General features: G+C 39.8%; 1 protein-coding gene and 1 long non-coding RNA gene across 6 annotated transcripts in view; both read left to right on the top strand.

Moving 5' to 3' along the window:
• Positions 1-25,622, top strand: part of METTL15 (methyltransferase 15, mitochondrial 12S rRNA N4-cytidine) — a 90,487-nt gene extending 64,865 nt beyond the window's left edge. For all 5 annotated transcript variants that reach the window (XM_082206132.1, XM_082206131.1, XM_082206129.1 and 2 more), the window contains 3 exons: positions 11,266-11,457; positions 13,609-13,787; positions 24,904-25,622. In XM_082206132.1, the coding sequence (XP_082062258.1) occupies positions 11,266-11,457; positions 13,609-13,787; positions 24,904-25,349 (817 nt within the window). In that variant the 3' untranslated portion in view covers positions 25,350-25,622. The remainder of the gene's footprint in view (positions 1-11,265; positions 11,458-13,608; positions 13,788-24,903) is intronic.
• A 376-nt stretch (positions 25,623-25,998) lies between these two features.
• On the top strand, positions 25,999-27,419 carry LOC309527948. The gene is made up of 2 exons (XR_014217440.1): positions 25,999-26,044; positions 26,082-27,419. It is a non-coding gene; the product is annotated as an uncharacterized lncRNA (long non-coding RNA).
• Positions 27,420-27,909: the final 490 nt, after the last annotated feature.

Raw genomic sequence — 27,909 nt, forward strand, 5'->3', positions numbered from 1 at the left:
GTACTGGAAAGAGAAGAGGCAAAGTCCTGTTGTGCTAGTGCTAAACTTTGTGCTAGCCACAATTATTTCATTGAATGCTGCCCATTGATAATACATAAAAGAAAATATTCAGAAGAAAGGTGTTTTGTCCACTGGAGAAATTAATGCTACTTTTGGTTCCATCAAACTCTTGGAAGGAAGAGTTGTGTCCATTTAATGTTGAATGTCAAGGATTTCAGACACAGCTTTAAAGATCCCTCTTACAAAAGCAAAAGTGAGGATCAGTGCTTGACACCCATCTTAACATGAGCACAACTCTTCCTTCCTCTTCCTTAAAATTTAGCTTCTGGAATTGTGTTTCATGCTTCTGGTTTTATTTTTAAAACCGCACACCCTTTGTCTTTCATATGGACATCACAGAGTTCATAATGTTTCACGATTAAAATATCCCCATAGCTTCTGTTGACCTGACTAATAAAGATACATTATGGTAGATCAGCAGTCATTTTTCCTGTGCAGTAGGATTCCTGTCCTGCCTCTTTTGGAATCCAGGAGGCAAAAAGACTTTGCTGTGCGGTTTCAAAAACCTTCCTCTGCATATAAAAGAAAGGAGGGGAGCATATTAGAACACAGAGTTCCATATGCACTTTAGAACTGCTGGTTCCAAATCCAGCTCAAAATAATGGACAATGCCTTTTCTGGCAGATAATAGTACCCCCCCCCTTTTGTATCAGTTACATTCTGCCAGAGAAGCAGGTTTGCCATGTTTGCGAAAGCCAATATGCAAGGGATTGTCAGGAAAAAAATTCTCCTGGACACCAGCTTGGAGAGATGTTGTATAATAACTACATTAGCCATGTTTTGCCATTGGAAAATTTGGGATTGTTTTATGCCAAAGCAGAGAACCTACCTGTTGCCAGATGAAAATGGAAAGACAGGGCAGTTTTCCTTGCACTTGGAGGCTATTGAATTGTTAAGGACCTCATGAGAAAGGCTATATCCTGCTCAGTCACAATGTTTTATGTCGAGGTATAAAATAAATAATGTTGTGTATCAGGTTTTAAAATGTCTTGAACAGTGGGCAAGGCAGTGACCTTTTCCCTCTTCCTGTTTCACCTGTATGCCTGGCAGCCTTACAGAGAATGACATCCTTAACACAGTGACATGCTTATTCCAAGAGAGATGGCAGAAGTGACTGTTCACTGTAATTCCCTAGGTAGTTGATTTCTCTGTAAGTTTTTCCAGTTCACGCATCACTTCCTAATGAACTCATCTGACTACAGCTTTTTATTTATTTAAAATCTTGTTGGAAAGTCATCAAAACAAAAAGGTTTTTTGTAAGGGACAAAATGGGAAGCCCGCAATAATACGTGGAATTCTCATCAAATTTAATCACCTACCCTATTTGCATTTCAGAGACTTTAGATTTTAAAAAGTTAGGTTATTACTCCTTTTCACACATGTGGTTTTATTTTCTGGGAAAAAAATGGCTTAAATTGCTATTTAAAAAGGGAGCCTTACTCTCAGTGCCCCCATCTCCAGCTGTTTTGGACTACACTTCCCATCATCCCTGACCACTGGACCTGCTAGTTAGGGGTGATGGGAGCTGTGGTCCAACAACAGCTGGAGACCCAAGCCTGGGAAACCCTGCTGTGGAAGCATTTTATATTTTTACAGAGTTTGTAAAGAAGAGATTGAAATGTAGTATTTTGTATATATTGCACCTTCGTTTTAAGTGTGTGTGTGTGTGTGTGTGTGTGTGTGGTGCATTTGGTTTGCCAGAAATGGCTTTGTTGTGGATACAACTTAACCTTGCTAACAAATCTATTGATAAAGGGGAAGAGAGAGATACTGTAACTGCTTTCTAGATGTTCCTATGTAGGTACACAAATAATAATGCCTGTTCTCAGTAGTCAGTCTACCCTACCACAAACTTCCAATTGAAATGACAAGATTTCTATTGAAAACCTTGCACATTGATATCATTAACTTGTCTCATTTAAAGAGAATCGGATTTTACTTTTACTGAAAATGAATTGCACCATGTTTTTATGCACTAGTTAAAGGTGAACTGGGGAACTTGGTGTTTTTTTTTTAATCAAACTTAGGTTGAAAGGAGTAGACTGGAAGATCTGAGAGTGCACTGTCTATGATTGTGTTTCACTGTAGATTCCCATAGCCAAAAATATTCACCATCTTGTCTTGTAAGGATTTAATTTAACCTGGGGTTTGCTGTGGCAGCTTAGGCACCTCTTAGAATTACTAAAGACCTTGTAGGAGGCATAGTCCTTTTATCATTCATTGATTCATCCAGCACTACCACTAACTATGCTAAGGGTATACATATGTAGCAACAGAACTGTTGAGGCAAAAACTATGAAAAAGTTTACAAAAGACCTCTGTGAAAAGACCTCCTTGAAGAGTTAACATTTTATGATGTGGGGCAGGGGGTGGGATGTGTAAATGCGTTTTGCTAGTTGAAGAAAAACTTGGTAACATTTGTTGTCCAATTTTAGAGAAGATAATAAAAGTTCTATACTAGTCGGAGTGTTTATAACAGTCTTACAAAGTGTAAATCAAGCTCAAGTGTGAGTCATATGTTCAAACAATTGAATATGTAGGTGTGGAAAGAAAGATCCTGTTTTGACAGTCCATTTTCATCTACTTTCTGAACCCTTAAGATTTCTGTCTGTTTTAAAAATCAGAATTAGTTTTTACACCCTGATGAATGCACAGATGCATTTTAAATTAGCACAAATGTAAGGAACATTTAGCAATATTAATATGAATTGATGTGATTAAATAAAAATGGGACTTAACTATGCAGGAGACTTGTAGTTCATGGCCAGAATGTTTCCAGAATCATGTGTAAATTTATGGAGATTGAATAATACTGCATTACTGCTTGGTAATAAATCCCATATATTTGAAAAAGTGAAGGCCACAATCCTAAAAACACTTACTAGTGAGTAACCTCCACTGAATATATTGAACCTGTCTCAAAAGAAACATTCTTAGGATTGCACTCGTGAGTTGGGAGAAATGAGTAAGAATGTATTCATCAATTGGAGATCTGAAGTTTTGGAATTGCTTCATTCTATGTAATGACCAATACTTAGCTGCATTTTGCAAAGAAGAGTTGGTTGGTTGATTGGTTGAAGTTATTGTGCAGTTGATACTATAGCATTTTGCTGGGTCAAAGCAGATGGTTCAGAGTGTTCAAGTGAAACTGAATAATAGAAAGCACGTTCATGCTTCTTCAAAATATGGCTGCATTTGCATTCAGAAGTACTGGTTTATGTCATCACACAAGTGGTATTATATCACATGTAAAATTATATTACGGTACAAACATTGAAATTGACCACATTGCATCTCTCTTCTGAACCAGTGCTAGTCATTTTCCTAACTTTTCCCTGGCAATATACTATTCCAGATTTTTGTCTTCTTAAATGCACATTGATATATTTATTTAATATCACAATTTCTGATATTTAATTTAATCACACAATTTGTGATGTTCTATGAATAGTTAAAGTATCTACTGGGACTCTTGCTCAAGCAGAAGGCTCTCCCTCTCAGTCAAGGAGACTAGAACCTTTCCATTGTTTGTGTGATGGTATCATGCCCAAGGCTGGATTTATTTATCACTCAGCTGCTTCAACCCTATGGTCACTAAATTAAGCCAGTGGTAGTGGTCAGTAAATTTCTCCAGACCAGTATGTTATCTTTTGTTCTATTATTTATTACTATTTTTAATTTTGCAACCATAAACAGAACAACTTACACATAAGCAGGAGAAGTATTAACCCGTTCTTTTTTTCATGTTTAATTGGGTGTCTTTTATTAGAAGCTAGTAATCAGGTCTTAATTTATAATTTGCCAATTGCTTTAAATAACCCTCTGATACTTTCTTATGATAAATGAACACCAAAACTGAGGTTTGTGTTAACATGATTTTTTAATAAAAAAGTAAGGTGTCAAAAAGGTAAAGGATTCCCAATCTTGTAGGTATTATAAATTTGAGACTAATTTTGCTAATAGTGCAACCCCATACATCTCAACAACCTGTTTCTAGAATAAAAGTGTGCTTTTCATTATGTCCTTCTGGTGTACATTTGTTGGGGGAAAATTTGGTGAGGAAAAAAACCAATAGATCATTTTCTTCATCAGGCACTAGAGGGATTGTCCTTTCTTCCAGTGGCTCTACACAATATGTTTTGTACCCTAAATATGACTGTTTAGCTAAAGAGCCCTTTAACCCATTGTGGGTTTTTGACCATAAATTCCAAATATCTGGACTCTTGAATATGTCATTTGGAGTTTATAGTGTAATTAAATTGTACTGTACAGTCTATAGGTGCTTGAAATTAACATTTCTGTGGTTTTTCATTTGCAGTAGGAAGCCATGAATGACAGTTGTTAAATTTGAGAATATGAGGTTTGCTTGCAGTGTATATTAAAAGAAATTGGATTTTTTCCCCATCCTGCCATTTTTCATTTTCTTTACGTTCGGAGATTGATGGCTGCTGACAGAACCTGGAACAACAAAAAGCTTAACCTGGCCATAGTTGAAGCATGTGATTCTTTCCTAAAATTGCTAAGTGTCCAGAGGTCTCAATATAAATTTGAGCTCCCTGTGATTTGTGGATAGATGTAGCATATTCTGCCTACTGAGACACAATATTTTCCTATTCAAATAATTTTACGCTATTTTTCATTTGAGAACTTGTGCCAGACACAGGCTTTGTTTTTGTGTGTGTGTGTATGCATTCGTTTATTTAACACCTGGCCTTTCCCAGTACAGAATCCAAAATGGCTCACAGCATAGATTAAAACAGATGCAGCTAAATACACACAATCATTAGAAATATTTTTTTTAAACAAATCAACTAAGTAACTCTATTAAAACAGCACTAGAAACACTCAAAACCATTTAAAAGCACATACAAAAAGAAGAAAAACAGAGTGGTGGGGCAGAGAATAAAATATACAATACCTGGTGGCCAAAGGGCTGTAAACTGAAAAGTCTTAGCTTGCCAGCAAAAGAATGGAAAGCACAAGGGGTCCAGCTCTGGTGTGCCGTGGAAGAGAGTTCCACTTGTTGTTTCATTCTTTGTTGCTTTTGTATGTCATCTTGGGAATTTAGGCATAACGTGATTAGCATTTAAACATCACTTGCAGAGAGCTGGTTCACAATATACAATCTTGGTGGTTAGAGTTTAGCTGTTGGGCTCATCTCAACCTCCCAACAAATACAGAAAATGTTGTTAACGTTTCATACCTGCACTTTCCATGAAACCCCATATCTTCAAGATCCTAATTGACAGAAATAGGAACTGCACTGTCTGAAGTTTGAAAGTCTGAAAACAACAATCTTTAACAGAAGGTCCGTTACATTCAGATTTAAAATTCTATTATTTTGGATTTGATTTGCATCACTACCTATAGACGAACAATGAATATTTGGTGGCTAAATACATTGTGGGCTAAGTTGTGTGAGAAGTTGTGCTGTCTTGCTTGGAATTGAGAGGCCTTTGGATTACAAATAAGAAAGCTGCCACTACGCACAAATAATGGTAAACACTGTGATATTTTTTCATGTTTCTGCATCATTTAACTTCTTAAACTGCCATAAAAAAGAAATCTTCATATTTTTGACCTGTTTTTTGGTTACACTCCCACTGTTTGCCTTGGGGCAGAGAACTATAATGTGAATTTAAAGATGTAGATAAAAGTTATCATTAAAGCAATATCTGCAGTTATCTCTAACCACTAAATGTGGGTTTTAAAAAACAATTAAACCTTCATAGGCTTCGACAGAGGAAGAATTCCAAATATTACTGTTTTGTAATCTTTCGTTTTGTTTGCTTGCTTGCTGTTACTGTCCTGTATATTTGCTGTCCTACAGTCTTTGCATTATCTCCATACAGACATACTTATTCCTCCTGAGACATCAAATGAGTTTAAAGATAAAATAAAACTCTCCTGTGGGGGTGGGGAATTCTAAATCCTTTGGGAGAAGCCATGCCCTTGAGACAGGAGGCAGAGACAAAACTAAATTGACTCCGGCAAAGGGAGGAACCTCCCTTATCACATAGTGGCTTTGAAGCACATAGTATGCAGAGATCAGTCAGAGTTGCTCTTTAGTTATATATCTTCTCCTCACACCCTGGTCTATTATCTCTTTCCTTATCCTAACGTAGCTAGTAGTTGTGGGTATTGGATTTGGTGAAGGTGAAGTGGAATTGCCTCCAAGGTATTTGGGGCTTGTCAAAAGGTGAAGCATGAGCAGGGATCCCTGAAGCACTTCACAATGACATGGTGATCCAGACATCTAAATAATGCTGCAGGCAAGCAATAGGGCCCAAACAGAAGGGTTCCAATTGCAAGATAAAGGATTAAGAGTAAATATTAGAAAGAATTCTCTAGTGGTATGGGTTATTCAACCGTTGAACAGGCTATCCTGGTAGGTGGTGGCCTCATCTTCATTATATGTTTTTAAGCACAAAATAGATGCCCAGCAATGGATTTCCTGTTTTGGAAAGTGGTTGGACTTTTAAGATCTTTGTGATCCTTTCCAACTCTGGTTCTGTGACCTGTGGAGGTCTATCTACACATTCAGATCAGACACAGCTGTTGTTTGTTTGTTGCGAAGAAGATAGTTAATTGTCCACGTAGTTGTCAGGAAGAGAAAGAAGTGTTTCCTCATCCTCCATTTCTTGGAGAGTGGTCCTCAACACATACCTGTACAAGCTTCTGTCTGTCAGAGGAGTATCAGCAGAAGATCTTGAGTAGGTTGCAACAGTTTAGAAACTAGACTGAGTATATCTCATTCAAGTATCCTTCCAGGACCTGAGTCTGTTCTTGGGTACTCTAGATGGTGCTGTATGTAGAGTGACCAGGGAACGCAGGCAGCCTCTGAACTATAGCTGCTGGCTTCAGAACAACTGTCCTAGGGAACGAGACTGTTTATGCTGGACAGGATTCTGATTACAATGCCAGCCTATTGAGTTACAACGCTCACCTGGAGGACCTGCTGACACAAGAGACATTGACTCCTCATTGTCAGACTGATATTCTTAGCATTCTTGAACTGGGTGTTATTTATTTATAGGATTTATATTCTGCCTTTCATTCCAGGTGGTTTCAAGGTAGCTTCAAACAAAGTAAAAAGAATCCCTTCCCATAAAATACACGAAACAGCAATAAAAACACAAAATAAAGGTGGCAGAGCCAACAGATAAAACAGCCAAAGGGGATTTGAAGGATCTAAAATATTTTTGCAAGGATGAACATTGTCTTAGCAAAACATTTACATCAACAGGCAGAGTGAATCACCTTCCATCTATTCATTGGGAAACAAGTGCCATATTGGTCAGAGTGAAGTTTCATTTCTCCTCCCTTAAGGCAGAGCATCTTGTGTATGATTCCAACATGGCAGTAATTATTGCACACACATCCTGCTGAGGTAACAGTGTGTTCATCAGCAAGACCTCTGAATGACCATTAGTTGCTTTGGGTTGCTGGCATCAGGTCTATATGTTGTAACCGGAAATCTGTCAGCTGGTGTTTATGGCATAACACCAGTGCAAAAATCCCCTATATAAAAACAAACACTTTCGATGCTGGGTAGCAAGGTGGGGCAGGGGAGGTACTGATGTGTGTCTTTCTGTCCAAATCTTTCTCTCTCTCTCCCTCTCTCTCCCTCTCTCTCTCTCTCTCTCTCTCTCTCTCTCTCACACACACACACACACACACAGAGAGAGCTCTTGAGATTTAAAAAAATTTGGCCAAGAAAGCAGTAGTTTTGTTCAAGAAGTCAATGCAGCTTTCCTGAAAGTTTCCCAGACAAATGGGAAACTTAACGTCTGCAACCAGATCTGTTCCAGCTGACAGCTTAAAAGCTCAGCTGTAGTGACTGAAACAAATGGATTACTTGGTACCTTGAATAGTATCCCAGGGTGTCCTAAATACAGTTCTCTTTCTGGTCATCCCCATATCCATAGTATCAAGCAATGTTTTGGTTAAGTCTCTTTTCTATTGGCTACTTGAACTGAGTTCTGACAAGCCTGGATGAGAATTCTCTTGAACCTTCTTTCAATGTTCCCTTAACAATGCTGAATCTAAAGACCATGTTTTCTGGTGCCTGTTAATACCTTCTTCTGTTAACATCAGTAACAATGGAAAACCAATTGAACTGAATGCACCTAGAGGAACATTCCACTTGATTGCTTCTCTGGTTCTGGAACTACAAGTTATGAGGGCCACATTATAACATTAAACTGGAATGGCTGCTGCTTTGGGGTGAAGAAGGGGCATTTGCAGTTGGGACGTGGTGGGCCTGTCCCTCCCTAACCCTTTTTTTTTTTTTTTTTGCTTTGCAACATAGCCTTCCCAAATAATTTTGCACAATTTAGATTCTAGCCCCATTACAGACATGGGTGTAAAACTGACTGAGGAGAAAACATTGGACAGGGAAGAAAGGGTTAACTCCCCCTCAGTTCTCTGCAAATCATCCCCTACTGACACCATTTATCCGGAAATAAGTGGCCGGTTGCTTGTGCACTATCACTAGAAGACAAACCCCCTACACACACACACACACACACACACACACACACACACATCACTGAAAATCAGCCCAGTTGCTTTCCCCCCATTTGTTGTTGTTGTTTAGTCGTTTAGTCGTGTCCCGACTCTTTGTGACCCCGTGGACCAGAGCAGGCCAGGCACTTCTGTCTTCCACTGCCTCCCACAGTTTGGTCAAACTCATGTTAGTGACTTTGAGAACACTGTCCAACCATCTCATCTTCTGTTGTCCCCTTCTCCTTGTGCCCTCCATCTTCCCAACATCAGGGTCTTTTCCAGGGAGTCTTCTCTTCTCATTAGGTGGCCAAAGTATTGGAGTCTCAGCTTCAGGATCTATCCTTCCAGTGAGCACTCAGGACTGATTTCCTTAAGAATGGAGAGGTTTGATCTTCTTGCAGTCGATGGGACTCTCCCCCCCCCCAAAGAAAACCCCCAAACCATGTACTCTTAGCTTTCTTTCTATGCCAGTTTCTCCTCCCAATTTTTGAAAACATTCCCCGCCCTGCCCCCAAGGGCTTGGTCTTTATTCAATAAAAATAATAATTGGAGCTGCTCTGTCAGAAAGTCAATGGCTGTAGAAGTTTTATCCCTGTTCAAACCCATCCTGAATTGCTAGCTTTTGAGAGTAATCGCTGTATAACAGTTGACTGAGCCCCTTTCCAAGCGAGTGTCCATGCAAATTGTCACTTGTAGGCATACATGTTAACTATCTCACGGAAAAAAGCTGAATCTGTAAATAGACCTTTCTGTTTGAAGTTTGGAAATAAGCTTCTTTTCGAAAGCATTGACTTTTTGCATGTTCCTTACATTAAGCGAAACACTTTGGGTTGCTAGTGTTGGCAGGCTGCAGTTAACTGCTAAGATTAAGCAGCAAGTGACATGAATAGAATACTGTGATTTGGGAATTACCTACCCTTGCTATGAACTGCCGAACAATAGCTGTGAAAGTGATCGTAGGTGCAAAGACCTGTCCCCGTCCCCATTTTATTTCTATGGCTTTTACACAACAGGCAGTATTACTGTTAAAGCGGGAGCAACCGACATTTTAACAGCAATTGGTTTAAAATATTTCTTTAAAATGAAGAAGCCCTAATGCAAAGGAATTAGGAATGAAGGCAAAGGAAAGGAATGCAAAAGAATCAGTTGAATATTTCAGATAGTAGTTAGAAGGCCATTCAAGTGTGGATGCTATGCAAAATGGAGGGAAAAAGTGGCGAGGGCCAAAAAAAGTGTGTGTGTGTGTGTGTGTGTGTGTGTGTGGATATCTAAGATGGTTATGATAAAGTCAATGTTTGAAGTTATAAACCCTTGGGTTGTGAATTTATAAATGCCAGTCCAATTTTTATCATCATTACTATTCATCCTTGGACAGCTCACTTGAAATTGTGTCCTTTGTCTCATACAGTTTCCCAATTGAAAAGTAGAAATACTACTACTCAAGGATTTTATGAGTCTTCTGGGGAAAAGGGTGAATTATGGAAAAATAATAATGTGCTAAGGACCTTGAATTGCTGCACATCCATTTTACTTTCTTCAGAGCTTAGATGTCATCAGATTTTCTTAACCAGACACAGATCAGCCTAGTTTTCCTCTGTGTGGGGTGGAACATAGTCTTTTAAAACTAAATAAATGGGAAATGATAACAAGACACCTTGAGAATGAAAAGTTGTGCTCTATTTCTGTTGGACATACCTTTCGCTTGCTTGTCCATCCCTAATTGACACTTGTACCCCCTGACACATTCTGACAGGCCCCTGAACACCACATCATTCAATCTAATTTCCTTCCCACACACCCAACTTCTCAATTAACTGGTTGAAAAATGCCTCCACGTAGTCTCATTCAGGTATTGATCTGGCAGCAGTAGCAAGGCTGTTAATTTATGAGTAGACCTTTGGTGGTTAGGTTCATTGTGTACCTCTGGGAGTTATTTCATTCACCTTGGTGATCTTGACAAAATGTGTGCACCAGTTGAGGAAGCGATGTGATCGCTTGGGACAATCACTGTTTCTCTTGATGTTGCAAGAGCTATGCTTTGAATAAAGCAACAGTGTGGATTTAAGAGATCAAACAGCAACTCTGAGTTTAATTTCCTTCTTTAGAACTAAAAAAGTTACACACCCATGTATTTTGACACACAAAGCAGCCATCTGTGGTCTTATTTTATATCAGGAGTCAGCAAACTTTTTCAGCAGGGGGCCAGTCCACTGTCCCTCAGACCTTGGGGGGGGGGGGCGGACTATATTTTGAAGAGAGAGAAAAATGAACAAATTCCTATGGCCCACAAATAACCCAGAGACGCATTTTAAATAAAAGGATACATTCTACTCATGTAAAAACATGCTGATTCCCAGACCATCCGTGGGCCGGATTTAGAAGGCGATTGGGCCGGATCCGGCCCCTGGGCCTTAGTTTGCATACCCATGTTTTATATCATAGGGCACTAGTGTTGCATTTTAATTTTTTCATTGGAAGAACAAAGACTTAAACGGTTTTTGAATTTCTGTTAGGTTCTTATCCAAGTAAGCATACCAGATTGCAATGAGAATAGACATTCCAGTCACAATGCTGCTGACTTCGGATGAAGGAGTTGCTGATTATATGCATAGGGATCCAGGAGGAAATTAAGTTAAACATTGCTATCCTTCTGCTAACTATATATATATATTATTTTCTCTTCTTTTTTTCTTGTAGGCAACAAATCCAAGCTCTTCTTGGACAGTTTAGTCAAGCAGAAGCCTTGTTAACCTTGGCTGGAGTGCAGCCAGGGAGTCTGGATGGAGTTCTTTTGGATATTGGTTGCTCTTCAATGCAACTTGATACTCCAGAAAGAGGTTTTTCCCTAAGAAAAGATGGTCCTTTGGACATGAGGATGGATGGTGGCAGGTACATATTGATAAAACATTTCTTTCTTCAACAAGAAATCAATTTTTCACTAGCATGCTGAATTTAATTTCCTTTTCATGTTACTGAGCTGTGATCAAATCCCCATATTTACCTCTGCATATACACCCTAAATCATGTCCCCGCCCCCCATGGCAGAATACTTTCCCTAACGTTCAGTGTGTAGTGCCAGTGTTTGTTTTGCTTATTGGCTTGTTACAAATGTTTGCAAACGCGTGGATTTTAAGTCTGGCATTTAAAATAGAAACTATGGTTGATGACAGCAACAGCAAACCATATGGAACACAGAACTGAAATGTATGTAAAAGATTCGCTGGAGTATGACCAATGAGGCAATTCCTATATAAGCATCTTTCCTCTCCTTTTGATTAGATCAATTATGCTTTTCTTCCAGGTGGTTTCTTGGAATTTTAAACAATAAAAACAAAAACTCCTTAAGCTTCTGAATTAAAACTGACTTCAAGGCATTGCCCATTATGAAATGGCCCCACATAGATAACTGTTGCCTACTAGTGTCAGTGTGGAAGACTGGAGTATTACATTGTGTGGCTGTACATTTTACTGAATGTATAGCAGCTGTGTATAACCTGCCAAGTGTCTTCAACAATAAATACACTTCATTAAAAAGTATTCGAGAATCAGTATTGCATTGAGCCTACTGTTAGATGAGCCAAGTGGAACATCTATAGTTTACAATGGCAATGAGCTAGTACAATTCCGATGGCTTCAGTACTGGCAGAACTTTGGTGTCTGATGCACAGATTGATAGGGCAGATAGAATGAATGAATACATTAGAGACTACTTTTAAAGATTTTAGTCAAAAAATATTTCCAGAAGCTCTGTATATAAAAATCAGCAGAGTGTTTGTGGTATTACAAATGCAAATTAATATAGCCAGGAAAAGCATAACCTAAGCCAAGATCCGTATAAATTATACTTGAAATCAGTCATGTATATTTCTCTTAAGAATGATTAGCCATTAAATGAGATTGCTAAGGGGCTTGACAGATTTCCTGTCACTCAAAGCACAATCAACCGCTGACCTCCAAAAAAAAGAAAGAAATATGCTTTAGTCCTGTTGAAATTTGATAACACAGTGTGTGTGTGGTTGGTTGTTTTTTTATGAGGTAAAATGAAATAATCCAAATAAAGAAGCAATACAAATAATAATTTTTGATTCAGTGGTCTCCTACTTTGCAGTTTCTGGGAGATCTATAATTCTGAAGATCCTCCCTGCCCCCTGCACTTTGGAACAGTGCTGGGGGGAAATCTTAAAGCACACAAACTTCTTTGCCTCACAACATTTATATGGTGTCTAAATTGTCACATTGGTTCAGGTCAATAAATCTCGCTTAAGTTTGTGCTATTGTACAACCTGATTGTACTGTTTCTTGTGGATTTGGGTGGTCTAATGTTTATAACAAAATCCCTTGCCTGTGATGAGCACACAGGACTCTGAACAGTCTCTGCTGCTGCTGATACATAAAATCCCTCACATCATTCCAAAAAGGCAAATGAAAGAAATGCTGGTTTCTCCCTTATGTTCTGGGAGTGTTATCCAGGCTGATCGTTTCTACTACCTTTCTTCTAAAAGAGAGACCATTTCTGAATTGAGAGACCTTTAAGTGATCGTTAAATACCTCACAGAAGATCATTTTTCATAACACCAGATGTGAGGGAAAAGGTCACAGAGATTAAGGTTCTCTTTTTTTATCAGGAAATAGATCAAGCAATGTGATGTCTTGGAAAAATATCTGCTTATAAAATGAGTTCATCTCCTGGCATTATACAAGCCAAGGCAGCCTTAGCAGTGTTTTGTCTTTCGAATTTTATTTGAGCTACTGCTATAATGTTAAAGTTTATGATAAAAGGCATCTCAACTACTCTTTATAGCTAATTAATGTTAGGAGGTAGGGTTGGAGGGAGAAAGCCTCCATGTGAATTAATAAGAGGTGATTTACAAGATAGGAGCTATTTCTGCTTTAAAATGATCTCTGCCTCTTATTGAGAAATCTCAGAAGCACTTGCATGCAGTGAATGTGTGTTTGACTTTATGTCTCAATGCTGTGAAGCTTCACCCCTTGTCAATGAAAGCTGACGTCAGTGAACTAATTGGCTGTTCTTGTGCGTAGGTATCCTGACATGCCCACCGCTGCTGATGTTGTGAATGCTTTAGATCAACAGGCACTTGCGTCCATCCTGAGAACATACGGGGAGGAGAGGCACGCCAAGAAAATAGCTTCAGCAGTTGTTCAGGCACGCAGCATCTACCCCATCACCAGGACTCAGCAGCTTGCCAGCATTGTTGCAGGTACCCTCATTAATTCCGAGCAGTGTCTGAGAGAGAGAAAATATTAATCCACTAAGTCCCAGAGGGATCTATTTGTACTTGAAATCATGCAAGATCTAATCCTGTCTATCCTGCTCTGATGTCAGCTATTTTTCCATATGCTCTATCTTTTTTATATTGTTGGATGCTGATTAGTTTAATAATAGACTTTACACGAAGACGTTTTTAATTTTGCCTACCAAGGTGAAACCCTGGATGACAAAAACAAAGGATCTGTTTTATCGCTATTGTTGAGAAGCGTTCAGTTGCCCGAAACAACAAAGCTTCTGTCTTAATTTCACACAATTGGATGTATTTGCAAAGCAATTGCCCACCTAGTAAAATAACGGTCTACTAGCTGATTTCTCTATTCGGTAGAAATAGGGTGCGGTCCAACATGGCATAATCACCGAGTCTTCCCCATTCTCTGCTCCTCACTGCAGCCATCTGCACACCCAAAAAGATGACCCAGCAGAGCAGATTTTTTTTGGGGGGGGGGATATGAGAGGCTGGAGAGGGGGGGGAACAGAAATCCTGTTGCCCAAGTGGATTTCCATTGCACACACAGGTAGATACTGATTTTAAAAAGTAAAGGATCCCTGGACAATTTAAGTCCAGTCAAAAGTGACTATGGGGTTTCGACTATGGGGTATCTTGTTTTTCAGACTGAGGGAGCCGGCATTTGTGCACAGACAGCTTTCCAGGTCATGTTACCAGCATGACTGAACCGCTTCTGGCACAACAGAACACTGTGATGGAAACCAGAGTTCACGGGAATGCCGTTTACCTTCCCGCCACAGCGATGCCTATTTATCTACTTGCACTAGTGTGCTTTCACACTGCTAGGTTGGCAGGTACTGCTCAGAGTAATGAAATATTTCACTGATGCTAACAAGGTGAATTTGGGAGGGCTTATTGAGGCATACAATCTTGGCAGCTGTTTCCAGAAACCTTCCAGATTCCTAAAGGACCATCTGCTCCTCCTTAAATCTGCCTGGACTTTTAAGGTGGGTCTCAGAGTACTTATTCAAGTCCCTCCACTATCTTAAGTAAAGTGGCTGTTGATCAAAGACAAGTCCTTTTCAGTTCTGGTACCTTGCCTTGGAATTACTTTCCCAGAGAGGCTTGCCTGGTGCCATCTTTGTTTTTCATGGTACCACATGAAAAACCTTTAACCAAGACTTTCTGTTTTTTAACTTCTTGCTGCATTTTTTAAAAAATAACTTCTCATTAATGCTGATTTTTAAATTTACTTTATAAGCCTTTCTGAGAACTTCAGCTGAAAAACAGCTTCTAAATAAGTTGTGGTCCATATCTTATGGATTGTTGAGTAAACAGTGATGCCTGCCTCTATCTGGGTGCATGGAGAACTTGCAGTGCACAACAATGCCATCTTTCAGCTGTTTCACTGTGCAAGCTTTTAATGAGTTGAGTGAGTGAACACTCTCATTTTTGTATCATTTGGCCAAAGAAGGCATCACATGAACATGTGATAGTTTGCTAAATTCAGCCATCATCATGTTCCTAGGAGTGTTGTGAATGAATATAGGAAGCTGCTTTTTACTGAACCAGACCATTGATCCATCAAGCCCAGTCTACACTGGCTGGCAACAGCTTTCTAGGGTTTCTGGCAGTAACTTTCTCACCTGTGCTAGTTCAGGTTCTTGTAAGTGAAGGTGCCAACGGTAGATTTTTTGCACACAGCACATGTATGCCACTGCACTTTGGCTCCTAGAGAAAGCTGTTTTGTCTTTGTATCCCAGGATAGATGTTCTTCGCTGTAGTTTCTCTCAGGTGGTCAATACAGTTTTATCTGGAAGGTTACACATTGCAGTGAGCAAACCAAAGTGAGTAATTAGAATTGTTGAATTTTGAGGATGCTTGGTATAGATGATCTGTCAGACGGTATAGATTGCCTTTAAGCCTTTTCCTAAGTCCACAGTTACATGACTGTGACAACTCTGATACAGCAAGAACAATGATTCACAAGATTGAGTAAAAGACCTCTTAAATTTTACAGGGGCCATGTTTGCAGTGCTACCCTTACTATAACTCATCCACCGTTTAAGGAATGGCCATAGAGACTTCATAAATTTCAATTGTAATGTGTTCAAACTATCCTGGTAAACTGTAAAGTTTACCTCTCCCCTTTGATATGTTATTCTGCCTGGTCATTAAGGTCTTTGGAGGAGTCATTGTTAGTGGTCTCTGATGGCTCAAATGCACAACTGGTACCCATTAGGAGCTGTGCATTCAGGTATTATGGGCCCCATCCTGTTGAACTTCAAGTGCCTACTTTTTTATTCCAGTAGGCATTTTAACTGTATTGTGATTTTATAGTTTTAATTTATTTTTTGTCTGTACTGAGTACACCACTTAGTGACAACTGTAGTTAAGCAGTATATAGATTGCCAATATAAATAATTTCTCTGCAAAGAAGCAGGAAAAAGTTCCACCAGCATAAGATCAAACTTCTTGGCCAGATAGCTAAAACATTTTCTGAACCTTTTCATCATCCCTGGGGCAGGGCAATACAGAGCAAGGGCCATTTGCAGAATACTTTGGATATATGCCACTTTACACAGAGGCCATTCTAAAGGTTTTGCATTGGAATATAAATGTAATACATAAAATACACTTCCCCTTCCCAGTCAGCAACCCTGCATTCTCAGAGCACAAAGTACCTGTCCAGACAAATACCTTTACAATTACCCTTGATGGGTTATGTTTGCCCCAACAATGGTCTGAGGAGCTAGCTGTGATGAAATGGCAGGGATGATGCCTAGAGTAAACCTTTTATTGGCTGTCAAGGTGCAGAGACTATAGGAACTTGGGCATTCCAAAGCTACTGGAGAATGGACATTGCCATCTGCTGGTTGATCATTTATCGCAGAATAGGAGGTGACTTGTCCCTTAAACTTTTAATACTTGATTCTGTGCTTATACATGAAGCAAACTCTCTTGTAAAACTTTAACTCAACTTTACATTCAAAGGGCTAATGGAAAGACCTGTGCTGTTGCTGTGTATTATTATTAAATAGATTTGTATGCCACCTTTTCAGAATTGTTTGAAGTGGCTTTGAAAAAATGACAGTAGAAACCATACCCCCCACGCACACATATATAACTGCAAAAGCTAAGGACTGCACAGAGAAGGTAAAACAGTTGCAGTAAAGTTCCAGTACTGAAAACAGCAATACAGTCATACCTTGGAAGTCAAACAGAATCTGTTCCAGAAGTCCGTTCGACTTCCAAAATGTTTGAAAACTAAATCGCAGCTTCTGACTGGCCCTGCCGGACGTTCGGGTTCCAAAAGAACATTTGCAAACCAGAACAATCACTTCTGGGTTTGCAGCGTTTGGGAGCCAAAATGTCTGAGTTCCAGGGTGTTCGACAACCAAGGTACAACTGTATACAGAATTATAAAATGCCTGGTTGGATAAAAAGTTTTTACCTGTCCCTGAGAGTTAAGGGCCTTAGGCATCAGGCATTGTGAAGGAAGGGAGGGAGCATTCCAGTTACTCCCCAAGCAGGAACACTCAGTGAAGAATCCTACCATATACTGTGGTACCTCGGGTTAAGTACTTTATTCGTTCCGGAGGTCTGTTCTTAACCTGAAGCACCACTTTAGCTAATGGGACCTCCTGCTGCCGCCGCGCCACCGGAGCACAATTTCTGTTCTCATCCTGAAGCAAAGTTCTTAACCCGAGGTAATATTTCTGGGTTAGGGGAGTCTGTAACCTGAAGCGTATGTAACCCGAGGTACCACTGTACATTCAAAGCACAAACAGGGCTTGAGAAATCTCTCTCCCAAATATAGGGCTCTCTAGGTAAACGCCAGCACTCTGAATTGCACTCAAAACACACAGGAATTCATTGACGCCATTTCAGAATTGGGACGAGATTGTTTCACATAACCCATGCCACTCCGCTGCCAAGCAGATGCATTTTTATTTTTGAACCAACTGAAGGCTCTGACAGGTCTTCAGGAGCAGCCCCCTATACAGTGCCTGCTAGTAGTCAATCCCAGATGTTACGAGTTGCCAGGCCCCCTCTGTCTGTGTGGTGCCGCCGCCGCTTTGGGCAGTACAGTAAGGGCGAGGTGTGACAGCGCTCCAAACCTACATCGAAAACAAGGGCAGATGGGCCTTTTACAAAGGCAGAAATCTCAGCACTGCAGGCCCTCCAGGATTTTTTTATCTTTATTGCTATTTCTCAGTTGTTTTGCATTTTGTTTTTCTTTGTTCCTGTGGAAGGGAAGGTCGTCCCTTTGTAAGCATTAGTCAGATTATATAAGATGGGTAGTAGTCATTACTAAACTACTGTGCTGGACTAGTGACACAGTACTATCTTTTATCCTACTCATTCGCAAGTCGTAGTCATGAGCCCTGATACATCTGCTAACATCTAGGTGTTGTCTAATGATAGAAAAAGATTGGACATCTCAGTGTACCTATTGTGTTCTTCCCCAGGGCCAAACCAAGCCATTTTACTGCCTAAGGCAAAGGGCAAAATAGTCTCCTCATTCCATGTACAGAAGCTGGCTGGACTAGCAGTTGAATCTTACTTCACTTCTGACAATGAAATATGTCTGCCAGTATATCTGAGTACAGCAGGCTAGTTTAGGGGTCTATGATGCCACAGTGACACAGAGGGAAATGGCCAGGGGGCTCAGGTAACTGCCCCCTAGTAACTGCTGCCTGAGGCAAGTTCTCACTCCGACTAATGGTAGGATTGGCCCTGTTCTTCCCCCAACTCCTTCTGATCTTTCCTTTTGGTGGCTGGTGTTCCTTGCTACCTGATAGCTTTCGTGACTTTTTTCCACTTGCTTTCATTTAGATTTGTGACTTGTTCACAGACAAGTAAGATTATGTAAGCCTTTAAGATTCTCTTGATGAGAACATAAGTTTATGGGCCAAAAAGGCAATTAAAAAGAATCTTGGTAGGTAAATCTAGTTTATCCAGATCTATCTAAGTTCACAGACACTTAACTAATGTCTTGAAATATGTAATATTGCTTGAGTTTCAGATGGATATATGATATACATCCACATTTATTAAGAAAGCCTAGACAAAAGGACATAAGCTGCGTCACTGAAACTTATTAAATGTGATTCAGATCCAACAGGAAACTCCTGTAAACAGGTGCCCGCTCAGAATTAATTTTTGAAGTCTGCCACACACTCTGTCTCACAGGGGACTTGAATGCTGCCCATTGGCAGGCACTGCACGTTGCTAATTTCATTCTGAAGCTTAAAGTTTCAATGCATTTTAACATGTGAATCTATTAGATTTTCAATAGTGTAAGCAACATCAGGGTATCCCAAAACTAAAAAAGGATAATTTCTCTTCTTGGGATTTTAAATCATTCATCTTGCCAGAAGCATGGTTTTTTTTATGAATGAAATCTATTTTGCATGCTTCCCATACAAATTTTGTTCTATTATTATCCGTAGTAAAGCCTGTTACCAAGCAAGATTTTTCTACCATTGGCAGTTCTTTTTTGTGGAAAGGTCAGAACATGATGGATTCCCCCCACCCCCTGGATCCACAAATGTTCCTCCGTTTAAATGATTAAGAATGAAATAACATACATCTCTTCCTGGCTGGGCTAGTCCAATTAAAACAGGATAGAAGGAATACACTGCTAAATTCTTTCTGTTGTTTTTTCTCCTGGCAGACCCCAGCAGAGATAAACATATTTATTTAAAATTTTTGTACCTACTTTTCCTAAGAATAGTCAAGACAGCTTACAACATCATTATTGAAACAATGAAACATTAAACAAACATTACAAAACTTAAGGGGCATAAAACAGTGAGCTAAAGCATAATCTATAAAAACGTCCTTGTAAAAGCAGCAGAAGATGATGATTACAACCGACACTACATCTTTGTAGCATAAAAAGCATCTTAGCCAGAGGCTTTTCTAAGAAGGATGATCTTTGCCAGCCACCAAAATGCCAAGACAAGGTTTCCTAGGAAGGGAATTCTGGAACCTTGGCATGACTACAATGAGGTCTCCCTGGTCACAGTCAGAAGGATAATATGTATAGGATATGAGAACCGATGATGATGATCTTAATAAAGCAAGTAGGTTCATACAAGAAAAAGTAGTTCTTCGGATATACTGGCCCAAATCATGCATGGCTTTACAGGTCATTAATAGAATTTTGAATTGGGGACTGAAACAAACTAGAAGCCAGTGCAGATGCTTGTGATAGGTAGCTCCCATTAACAAATGTGGCTGTCATATTCTGGACCAGTTGTAAGTTTATGGATATTTTTTCAAACGCAACCTAGATAGGCTGCATTCCAGTATTCCAGATATGATGTAACTAAGAAAGATATTCCCATAGCCAGTCTACAATCTCCAGGAATGGGAATATTTGGTGCAGCAACCTAAGGTGAGCAAAAGCATTCCACTGAGAACATTTTGTGTTCTTAAGGGAAGTAAAAACCCAACGAACACTAATTAAATCACTATTCATGGATCAACAGTCTTATGGACCCATGGGACTTGTCCTGTCTAGACAAGGCTTCATGTTTGGTAGCCAGTCCATTACTGTCTCGGGCACTCATTTACAATGGCAATAGTATCTGTAGATGGAAAGAAGAGAGAACTGTGCATCATCTGCATATTGGTGACACTTCTCTAAATCTCTTAATGGTTTCATGTAAGATGGAACCCTGAGGGGAAGCCAGAGGCCAATGGGTAATGTGTTGAGAAGAGTTCTCCCACCACCACCTTTTGCAGTCAGCTGTCCGGGACCTGAATAACATTTTAAAGCAAAGTCCCACTTTTGCTAAGCAATTCAGATGGATATCATGGTATTTAAAACTGCTGACAGATCTAGTACAACTGATAGGTATGTGCTTCTTGGCAAAGGTCATCAGTCATTGAGACTGGGGCTGTTTCCATTCCAATATTAGGCCTAAATATAGAAAATCCACATCTAGAACTGAAAGGCCTAAATATAGAAAATATAGAAAGGCCTCCTAAAACCTGAGCACCTTTCTCAGGGATGGAATGTTTGAGTCCAGCTGGAATTTATCCTACATGGTAGAACCAAGAGGGAGCTGCTTCAGAAGTGTTTGAAGAAGCCTGATTTAAGTTTACAGGAACCACATCATTAACCACCCTTCCACTCACTCAGCTAGTCTTCCTCTAACTGTTCATGAAAACTTGGAAGGACAAGGGTTGAGTGTGCACATGATCAGCTTCTTTTGTATACCTCCCCGGGCTACATAAATATTGAGAAATATCCAACAAAACTAAACATGAAAATGTGAAAGGTACATCTATGGACTCTTCCCAAGCTCTGGTGTTTAAGTTGAAACAAGCATGAGCAGTTCAATCCACTAAGCGCCTGGTAGATTGGTAACAGCAAGCCACGGAGTGGTCATCATCTCATCCTTGATGGTCCAGATGACTACCTGAGAAAGATCTAAGCTATCATGAGCTTTCTGCCACAGTCACTCTGTTCGTTCATAAGAATAAATTGTACCTTGACTTTTCATTTGCTTGCTCAGGGTGGCTAATCTAGATGTCATCCCCATCAGCTCTGCAGACCACCATGGGGCATGCATTGCTCAATTAGCTGCGAGAAAGCTTCAGTGACAACCATTTGTAGAAAAGCTATTCTGGATCCAAGATATAGAGCATGTTCTTTCCTTGTAGATGTTTTATCTGTTGTTGGACCTGCCAGTTCAGTAATTCAAATTTAAAGTTGTGACAGGCAGATCAAATCCAATACTGATTATGTTCTTTTGTTAATTTTGTTGTTATTGTTTAGTCATGTCCAACTCTTCGTGACTCCATGGACCAGAGCACGCCAGGCACTCCTGTCTTCCACTGCCTCCCGCAGTTTGGTCAAACTCATGCTGGTAGCTTCGAGAACACCATCCAACCATCTCGTCCTCTGTCGTCCCCTTCTCCTTGTGCCCTCAATCTTTCCTAGCATCAGGGTCTTTTCCATCTCATGATGTGGCCAAAGTATTGGAGTCTCAGCTTCAGGATCTGTCCTTTCAGTGAGCACTCAGGGCTGATTTCCTTCAGAATGGATAGGTTTGATGTTAACTAGGCTGCCCTAGGGGGACGCAGGTGGCGCTGTGGGTAAAAGCCTCAGCGCCTAGGGCTTGCCGATCGAAAGGTCGGCGGTTCGAATCCCTGCGGCGGGGTGCGCTTCCGTTGTTCGGTCCCAGCGCCTGCCAACCTAGCAGTTCGAAAGCACCTCCGGGTGCAAGTAGATAAATAGGGACCGCTTACCAGCGGGAAGGTAAACGGCGTTTCCGTGTGCGGCTCTGGTTCGCCAGATGCAGCTTTGTCACGCTGGCCACGTGACCCGGAAGTGTCTCCGGACAGCGCTGGCCCACGGCCTCTTGAGTGAGATGGGCGCACAACCCTAGAGTCTGGCAAGACTGGCCAGTACGGGCAGGGGTACCTTTAGGCTGCCCCAAAGGAGGTGAGAGGAAGCAATTCCTTCCCTATGGGAATTGCCAAGCCAGGCAAAATGCATAAGAACCCTGGTGGATCAAACCAAGGATCCATCTAGTTTAGTATTCTGTTTACATGAGTAGTTTACATGAGTAGTCAGCTGGATGTTTTTAGGAAGGCCACAAGTAGAGAGAGACCCAGGAGTGGTTCCTTGCTTGTGAGGGCATGACTACACAATTTTCTTCTTAAGGAACAAGGGACGTGCACAAAGGAGAGATTTCCCTTCGTATTCAGGTTTTAAGCACATTGTTTCATCTTTATCAAAGAATACCATAAGAGCATTGACCACACTGATACTGTTTATAGTTACTCATTTAAGTGCTTACCACAGTGAGCTTTACAGTATATGGAAGAATTGCTTTTTTCATTAAGATGAAGGATTTAACCTATAAACGAAGGTATATTTTTAGATTTATTCGACATAGGGAGACATATGTCTTGCCATATATCTTTTTCCCCAGATCTCTTTGCTTGGCTCAGGTGTCGGCCTTCTATACACAGTGTGCTGATTTTTCCTTTTGTCTGTTTCTTTATTCTATCCAAGTACATAAAACAAGAGACTGGATGCCATAAATACATCCAAGATCATAAATAACGTGTGTTAACCAAAAAAAAAGTTCCTAGCTGATTCTTCCATTTGCTTTTAACTTGTAGGCAAGTGGAAGATGACAATACATGCTTTCATGTAAATGCCTAGGATCCGTTTTGTGGAGCCAAAGGGGCAGAGAGGATAGTCTGGAAGGCAGAGTGACTGAAGATCCATCATTCCCTTGATTTCAAAGTGGTGTGTGATGTGGTGGGTGGGATGGGCTGCTTTGCCAAAAAAATAAGAAGAAAGCAATCCCTCTGTTTGTGCAGATGTGGTTCATTTGCTCTGCTGGATTACAGCCACCACCTTTGGTGAATACGTAACCCGTGGATCAGGGGACATCATTTTATAGCTCCTTTAACCAATTTAAACATTATTTCAGATTCATGGCTGCCATTGGAAATGGTTTTTGCGGGATTGTGGCTTTACAGCTGCAGTGATGTTCAAGTCTGCTTCCATTATGGGTTGGTTAGACTGCATTTCAAGCAGCCATGCTGCAGCCCTGCTGGTTCCAAAGATGTGAGGCGCTAGTGTGGATGCTTAACAGGCAATGTGGCAGAACAATGTAGGAAGCAGATTCAAATGTTGCAGCAACTGGAATTAGATGAGTAGCAGTGAAAAGAGCAGGGAGTGCTTGCTATGTTTTCTCTTACATACAAACATGGCATTATTATATAAATTAATACACTATTGCAGTGCAAAAACTTGGATTGCCACAGCCTGAAACAATATGGGTCTTAAATATATTGCCTCACAGATATTGAAAATTAAAAAATTGTCCAGTAGCACCTTAGAGACCAACTTAAGTTTGTTCTGAGTATAAGCTTCCGTGTGCATGCACACCTGTTGACGAATGACCTGGTCTGAATAGAGATATTGGGTTCTTGTCTCACTACACATGCTAAAGCAGTGTTTGGCCATCTGCATACTATCCCTTGCTTTTTCCTGTAGGACTAATTGCAGTCGTTAACAGTCACAGGTTTACCATACCCATTGAGTCAATCACCCATCTCCTACTACCCTTCTGAGAAAAACCCCACCGCACCCTCCCACTATATATAAGGGTCTGGTGACTTCTGTTTCAGTGTATCTGAAGAAGTGTGCATGCACATGAAAGCTTATACCCAGAACAAACTTAGTTGGTCTCTAAGGTGCTACTGGACCATTTTTTTTATTTATTTCGACTGTGTCAGACCAACACAGCTACCTACCTGAATCTAGATTTTGAAAATGTTACCATACTTGTCAGTTTAGACAAATCAAAATACCTGATTTTTTGTCAATTGAACCATGATGATGGGAAGCAAGTGATAGTTTAAAGATGAACAAAAATAAATGTGGCAGTATTTAGGGGGGAATATTTGTATGCAAACAGAACATCTGTTTATATTTCACTTCCGAATAGATTGTGATATTAATTCTCCATATTCGTACATAAGAAAACTTGAACATCAGCTGACACTGAATGGACTCTGTAGGATGCCAGATAGGACAGAGGAGGCTGCCTAACAGCCTGATGAGTTCAGTCTTCCAGTAGGGCAAAAAATATTGAATTAGGTCCTTCTAACTCGTGTATATGTAGAAATATGAGAAAAACATTTTGATTTTGATGTCAGTGATTATTTATTGACAGTGCTATGTGGGAATAAGTAAAGTTATTAGTATATTTCCTAATTCTATATACTAAGAAAATTCCCCCCCCCCAAAAAAAAATAATCTTCACAGTTCTGACCACTTCTCAGTTTGCCCCAGTAACACTAACATTGATTGGAAATAAGGATTGCATTTTCATATTGGCCAAAGACATTTTATTAACCTGCGGGATTCAGAGGCCGCTAACTTCTGGCCACGAGACTTCTAAAATGTTGAAAAGTACCATTAAATATCAGCATTTACAAATTCTAGCACTAATATAGTTAAGGGTAAAAATAAAGGGGAGTAGAGAAGGATCATTTGGGAGTTCATTGCTACCGAAGAGTTATAATTTAATTCATTCTCTTTTATTCATAACAGGTGCTTTCCCAGACGCAGCTTTGTATGCTCGAAAAGACTTGCTTCACAGACCAATGCATGTTGCTACCAAAACATTCCAAGCCTTGCGCATATTTGTCAACAATGAGCTGCACGAACTATTTGCAGGTCTAAAGGCAGCAGAGAAGTTTCTAAAACCAGGGGGACGACTTGTAGCAATTTCTTTCCATTCGTTAGAAGATCGTATCATAAAGCGGTTTCTTCATGGAATAGATATATCAGAAAAATTCAATCTCAGTGTCAGGCAGAAGATCAGGCAAGTGGAGAAGAATTCTTCAGAGAATGAGGAGGAGGATCAATTGTCCAGTGGAACTTCTAACTCAAGATGGACCTCAATAAAGAAGAAAGTGGTCACTCCCCAAGCTAAGGATATTAAAGATAATCCAAGAGGACGCTCAGCAAAGCTAAGAGCAGCTATTAAGATGTAAACATTTTTTCAAATAGCAAATTTGTAGCATTTTTAAAAAGTTAGCCACACATTGTTCCTACTTCACTAATTAAATCAGAATGCCAAAGAAGTGAACGCCACATGACTAAACAACCTTGTTGCTGCATTGCTACAGAAAAATATCTTCCACATATACAGATTAAAGGACAAGAATTATGTTAGGTTCTATATAGCTCACCATGATAATATTAATTAATATCTAAAATACAGGTACATATATTTTAAATATGCCTACTTTCCCCTATAACAGCAAATGCACTAAAAGAATATGGAAAAAAATTGGATTTTTAATAGGTAACAATTTAATGCTACAATATATTAAGATTAAAGATCAGTATAATAAGGAGGGAAAGAAATTGCTGAATTAACTAATTGAATTGGAACACAAAAAAGGGAGGTATGAGGAGGTCAGGGAAACAAGGATATGAATGTAAGGCATGGAAAGAGTGATTCATTATTTTTCTTTTTTTCTTTTCCTTTGTAAGTGTTTTTACTTTTTTATTCTGTATTTTGTATTTTATATTTTTCTTGTATTTTTTATTTTTGTCTTTTATTCTTGTATTTCTTGTTGTTATGTAATTCTTTTCTCTGAAATTTTAATAAATATCATTAAAAAATATATATAACAGCAAATGCACAGCCATGTGCTATGTAGCTGTATTCGTTTTTATATATGTTTTTATTGTAAATTGCATTTATAATCTATGAGAAGGGGTTAATAAACAAATTAGGGTTAATGAGTCGGCTAAGATTCAGAGTGTTAAACAAGTCAAGCTGTGGTTTTTTGATGCATCCAAATGGACCAATAGGCAATGGCATGGGCTGAACCAGAAAACTAGCAATATGATTCTAAAAGAATCCACTGCAAATCCTAAAATGATGTATTGTGGCTCAGAGCTGCATGTGAATATTGATTCCATACCTAACAAAAGCAAGTCTCATTGTGCAATGAAAACCAGGTCAAATTGCCTTCCTCTTTTACTAGAGTAAAACTTCAGTGGATTGCTGTTGAGCTGCATGCAGTCTCTAGAAGATCTGCCAGTTGGAATTTCTAAGCAACCTCAGGGAACCATATAGTGTATCCCATTACTTTAATTGGCTTACCATGGTATTCCATGCAATTTGCAGTTATGATCTGTAAGCCTGAATATCACATGCTCTGAAGAATATATGTTCAGTTGTGTTTCCCGTTCTCCATTGTGCTGTTAAAGATCAGTCACAAGCACCTCCTTAATCATGGTACTGCAAATGCATGTTGTTGTTTTTTAAAAGCACTCTTAATTGTTTCTTCCCCCATCTATGCAACTTCCCTGTAAGTTAGTGAAAATCTCTAATGTACTATCTTCCAGCATCTTGGTACAGTGGTACCTCGGGTTACATACACTTCAGGTTACATACTCTTCAGGTTACAGACTCCGCTAACCCAGAAATAATGCCTCTGGTTAAGAACTTTGCTTCAAGATGAGAACAGAAATCGTGCCGCGGCAGCAGCGGGAGGCCCCTTTAGCTAAAATGGTGCTTCAGGTTAAGAACAGTTTCAGGTTAAGAGCGGAACTCCAGAACAAATTAAGTACGTAACCAGAGGTACCACTGTATTAGTATGCAATTCCAAAGGATGACAAGTGTGGGCACTCTTGGCTGGGAGTAGAGTCAGTAGAGAGCTTACTGCCCTAAACAGTGCTTTCGTTTCCACTTTGCATGGAGTATCCAGGAAAATCAGATGCCACCTAAGAGAATTATCAGCTTGCATGTCCTGTTTTTTTCCAGGTTAGGGGGCCTACAGGTTAGCAGGTCCATGCCTGAGTCGCTGAAGGCACACACTGCCATACATTTTTCAGGGATGGTTTTCCCAAAGTGACATGCTTTTAGTAAGCAGCATAGCTTTCCCACCTAAAATGATTAGTGGTGTGTTCCAAAACACAGTAGATGTTTCTGATTGATTTTGCCTGATGATCTGATGTCTTCCCTCTGCCCCTGAACAAATACAATAAAAATGAAAAATCATTATTTTTACTTCACCCTTTTCTAATAAAGAGTCAAGTTATTCCCATTTTTCCTAATAAGGAGTATGCAGGATCTGTTGTGAACTTAGTCTAAATTAATAACGTTTTTCACCGAAAATGAATAGATAGGCAATTTCTAGGATGGAGTTTTCAGGAGGATCTAAGAATCTGCAGTAGGACTGGTGTTGTTTAACTTATTAATGGTCGAGGAAAGGAGCTCCGCTTCTTCCTCGTGTAGCGATAATTTCATCAGAATGACAATACACGTTATGAGAGCTAATTTGAAGAATTGCATTGATCAGTCTTTCTCTGACTGGGAGTGTAAGCATCTTTCATGAAGGAAGGGAACATGGAGTTCACTCGAGAGATTTAAGCAATTTATCATGTTGTGTCTATAAGCAGACAAGATTCATGGTTTTCTAAAGGATGGGTAGTGATCCTATTGCAGCTTCCAAGAGGAAGGAGAGCAGATCGTTGACCATTTGTATAGATAATATGATAGTAGGAATGCAGGTGTGCCAGAACCTCAGGGGGAAA

Source organism: Podarcis vaucheri, assembly GCF_965113315.1.
Source record: "Podarcis vaucheri genome assembly, chromosome: 1".
Taxonomy (NCBI): Eukaryota; Metazoa; Chordata; class Lepidosauria; order Squamata; family Lacertidae; genus Podarcis; species Podarcis vaucheri.